This window comes from Cupressus sempervirens, chromosome 10 (assembly GCF_028749045.1).
Source record: "Cupressus sempervirens isolate cs-2001-9-10 chromosome 10, ASM2874904v1, whole genome shotgun sequence".
NCBI lineage: Eukaryota > Viridiplantae > Streptophyta > Pinopsida > Cupressales > Cupressaceae > Cupressus > Cupressus sempervirens.
In genome coordinates, this window is record NC_143127.1 from 740,727,188 (window position 1) to 740,732,008 (window position 4,821).

General features: G+C 34.4%; 1 protein-coding gene across 1 annotated transcript; it reads right to left on the reverse strand.

The window, feature by feature from the left end:
• Positions 1-2,418: 2,418 nt before the first annotated feature.
• On the reverse strand, positions 2,419-2,967 carry LOC149536007 (dirigent protein 5-like). The gene has a single exon (XM_089806218.1). It carries the CDS (start codon positions 2,965-2,967, stop codon positions 2,419-2,421), a length of 549 nt encoding a protein of 182 aa, XP_089662344.1.
• Between the last annotated feature and the right edge of the window lie 1,854 nt (positions 2,968-4,821).

Sequence of the window (4,821 nt, forward strand, 5' to 3'; positions counted from 1 at the left end):
TATTTTTAATTTGAACTATTTCAAGCCTTTCATCTATAATTTCTTTTGAATGTATGTTCATTTTTTGTCAAAAATCACCACGTACTAATTGGGCTATAGATTTTAGCTTGTTCATCGAATTTTGTAACAACTTAGTTTTTTAGAAACTAGACTCCATTCTACACACTTTGAAAAAAAAAGTTTTTATTTTAGATTAGTTTTCAATTATTTCTAGGGGGAGCACACAGATATTTCACGTTTTTGGGATGTGTCTAGTTAAAAAATTCGTTAAAAAAAAATAGACATTATAAAATTACTCGAAAAATCTGGGATAAACTACATAGTGTTAAGTAACTTTTGACCAGAGTGATTAAAAAATTTCAAAAAAAAAGTTAAAATTTTAGGGGGGCCACACTTTGTACTGTGCTATGTTTTTTTTGGAATAAACAGTACCACTTTTTGTGGCCCCCTTTTTTGAGGACCTAAAACTAAACCATTTTGAAAAAAATTAGTAGTTTAGGAACTAGATTCAAAGGACTACGACTTTTTTTTTTGTCATATTTGAAAATTTTGAGCGTAACTATCTTCAAATTCTTGTTGAAGTTCAAAATTTGCAAATTTCAGGAAAAAGGTGTCCACTTATACTCCCCTTTTGGCACCACAACTTTGTGCACTTACCCATATATAGATTTTCAATACAACCTTGGTCGATACAATTCATTTTTTACTTTATACAAATTGTTATCTATATGCAAATTTGTGCATCATCTTTTAACTCACATTATTCTTTTCATTGAATTAGTGCTTGGTTAGAGAGAATGTTTTTTTTTTTTTTCAGTTTCATGAATGTATAAATGTATTCTTGTTATTTTTTATTTTTTAATACTATATTTGGACACAACTTTATTTGATGTTTCTTATCTTAATTTGTTTTTATCCTCTAAATCATTGTTGGGTCAACTGTAGCCAATGTCCACAAATCAAACAACATGAATGTCCGCACATATTATGAGAAAATATTAAACTTCTCCCATGGTATTCTAAAGGTCTACTAGATCACTTTAAGAATGCTTATGATTCTCTACTCACATGCCACACAACTTTGTTAACTATTGTGTTTACTCTATTTACATTATGTAATTTGTAATGATTACATCATACACTTAAACTCATACATTGTGCATTCTATTTATTTAAATAAATGAGAGAATCAATTTTTTACACTTTTCTATATAAAATAATCATAATTTTAATTGTAAAATCAACCAAAAGCAACCACTGCATGTTGTCTTTTATCTATTTTAAAAAATTAATAAAAGATTTACATTTTATTAAAAAATATATATATTTAAACCACAAAATTCCTCTAGATCAAGCAAAAGTAAACTTAATGCACTGTAACTTTTATGTATCTTAAAAAAATAAAACAATCAAACACAATTTTACACTTAATCATAAAAACAAAATTCACCATATTAACCATGTAACGAAGAAAAAGTTGCAATTGGATGTGTTGGGTAGTTTATTTATTGTCAAAATTCAAAGAATCAAATACCAATTTAACGCTATCATTTTAACCACAAAAAATGTCCACAACAAGTAAAAGTCCCAATCAATCACACAACCCAAATCAAGAAATCAGCACACACACCACCTGAGATCAAGCTTTTTGGAAATGCAATGCTTCACAATTGACAAAAGTTACACTCATGATTTATAAGAGAAAACCCAACATATATGTAGACTCAAAAATTAGACACATACGAGATCAATGCTTTTTTTAATGGAGATTCAATCGAGTGAGCTAGGTTACCCAACAATAGAAGAGATTCCAAGCAAACCAACACAATGAGGGGGGCCATGAACCATGAAGAATTTTGCTACCATGGAGCACAACCCTATAAGTTGAAACTTCCTCCAAAGTTTTTACTAAAGATCAAGCAAAAGTCTCAAACAATGACACGATGCAAATCAAGGAATCAAACATAGGTCAAGGAAGTCCACCTTTTCCAAGAGACAAGAATTCACAAAACATAAAGTTTCTTAATCAAGATTCATAAAGAATAACAAACATGTGAAAATTTCAAAAACCAACACACTTGAAGACAACCTTTTTGAGGACCCAATGAACCACAACCCAAACCAAGAATCAAAACACGAGTCAAGAGATCCACATCTTCAAAAAGACAAGATTTCAAGAATGTCAAGTTTCTTAATCAAGATTCATAACACAATGAAATCAACCTTTTCAAAATTCAAAACTTTCACAACAACAACAACAAATTTCTTACTCAAGAGTCATAACAAAAATTTCTTACAACAAATTTCTTACTCAAGAATCACAACAACAAGAATGAATGAAAACCTTTCAATACGAGGTCCCTAGACTCCTTACACAGCTGAATCTAAGAAACACCATTAAAACTCCTTCCTTTTCACTCAGTAGAAAAGCTCGATGTTGAAGAAGAGGCGCATATAAGTAGCATTAGAGGCACCGGCGTCCGTCCGAACGGTAGCCACACCGGTAGCAAATGCAAAATCGCCGGTGCCGCTGACAACGGGCATCTTCATCTTCTCCCTTCCCTGCTGCATTCCACCCGCCGCTCCCACCAATGTCAGACTCCCGTTCAAACGGGGGCTCTGGACAAATGCCGTAAAAGCAAACCAGGCCACGAAGAAATCGCCCAAATGGTCATAACTAGCCGTGTACACGCCCTGCGCTCTTCCCACCACGGTCGAATTCAGAGTCGGCCCAACCGTTAGCGGGTCGTCGAACACAACGGTGTTTCCGTAGCCGTTACTCCCCATCATGGGCACCTTGTTTGCATTGGTCTCGTCCATATTGTTGTGGTAGTAGAATTTTACTGTCGATGGGCTTTTTGATCTCATGCCATTGCCCCTTCGGCACCTGCACAAGGCATTGGAACCGCCGGAATGTGACAGAATTGCTAGCAGAATAGTTACAGATGCGATCTTGGTGATGAACATTTTGGCTTATCTTCTTCCTCTGGTGTTTGGATTGTAATGGGAGAAAGGATTTTATATGGTGCGTAGGGAGATTTGCATCAAGTTCGCCGTTTGGCGTTAATTGTGGGACAAGTTATTAGGTGGAATTTGCAGTAAGGAATTTTATACACCGTTCTGGTGTGGGCAGATTTTGAAATTGGCTTTAATTTTGGAGTTTCGAGTTTGGTTTTTCGAGTTTAGCACACTGCAGTTGAAGTACAGAGCTCGGTGGAAATTTTGGCTATTTATGGGAAAATGGGTGCGAAAGGTCAAGGAGAGCCCCAATTTTCAATGTCAGAATGGGGAAGGAAAGAACAGGAGTTAGGATTATAAAATTATTCGTATATGTAGCAGAAGTGATTCACCAACTGTTATGGATTTAATATTCATGATCGTTTTGTCACTATTTCCTTTCTCCTTTAGTGAGTGTGTAATATATAGGAGAAATGAGTCAGGTGTCACGCAATGTTGTCATGTTAATTGTTATCTTTTTTTTTTATTACTCTCAAAAATATTTCGTACTTGCATTCAAACATGTCAAAGTCAAAGGGTCCTTGGTCTACTGGTGAAGTTGAAAGGCTCACAAAGAGTCCACTAGGGATCAAGTCTTGTCCAGTGCAAGGCCCCTGACATCTAAAAGGGATGACGCCAAGATTGTGGCCCAGACGAATTTGGCAGAATGGATTCCCCTAAGTCCTTGGTTCTTAACCAAAGAGGCTAGGCGAAACAACTGACTTCCATAACAAAAAAATAAATGTCAAAATAAATCACCATGAACATCATTAATTGTTCGCTTCTTTTCATTTTTTAGTTTTCTTGATTTCTGATTGGTCCATTTCTCCAAAAAGTACTGTAACGACTATTGGGGGGTCTTAGAGGCAGGTATGGACGAACGATTTAAAATGACACTTTTAGACCACCTCACATTCTACGAGTTCTACAAAAAGCTCCGTAAATGCGGGAAAACTGAAAGGTTAGCCTTAAGCTTTTCACTTGCCTATAGAGGTTCACCAAAATAATTGGCAAATTTCAACCTATAGATTATGGATTGTAGGTGCATGAAGTTAGCATGCGTGGCTAGTGGGTTGTTTCCCCTATATAGTAGATCACATATATATTAATAGTAGATTACACATTTACTAATAGTAGATCATTTTAAAACTTTTTTGGTTGAATTAGTCCACGTGTGCACCACTTTTCAGACATTCTATAAAAACTATTGGAACATTTGACCACAAGTACTCATATTTTTAAGTGAATGACTATTGGTACAATAATATAGACTACTTTGTGCTTGACGATCTCTACAAAAAGATTCATGAATACCCAAAAGTTGAAACACTACCTTTAAGCTCTTAACTCCCCTGCCAAGATACATTCAAAAAATTAGCAAAATCTGACTTATGGTTAGGAGCTCTACATGTGCAAAGTTTGTCTAGATGGCTATTCAATTATCTTCCCTAGTGTTTTTGTCATTTTAAAGTTACTACTCTTATCATCAATGTTTATTTAGAAGGATGTGGTCTCTTTTTTGGTTGGATTTTAATAAGAAACATATGAGATGATGATATGCTAGTAAACAAATAAAATACAACTTATTATAAAATTTAGTAGTAGTAGTAGTTGTTGTTGTTTTGGGATTAGATTGTATAAAATTTGTTGCATCAACTTTTGGGATCATATGGGTCTTCGAGGGAGATGATTTAGTTGTTGTGTTTAATGGTTGTAATTATAGAGTTATTAGTATACCTAGAGTTGTGATTATGAAATTATTGGCGTTATCATGGATATTTGTATAGAATGAAATGCTCTTTTTATGCTTAGATTTTGACACAA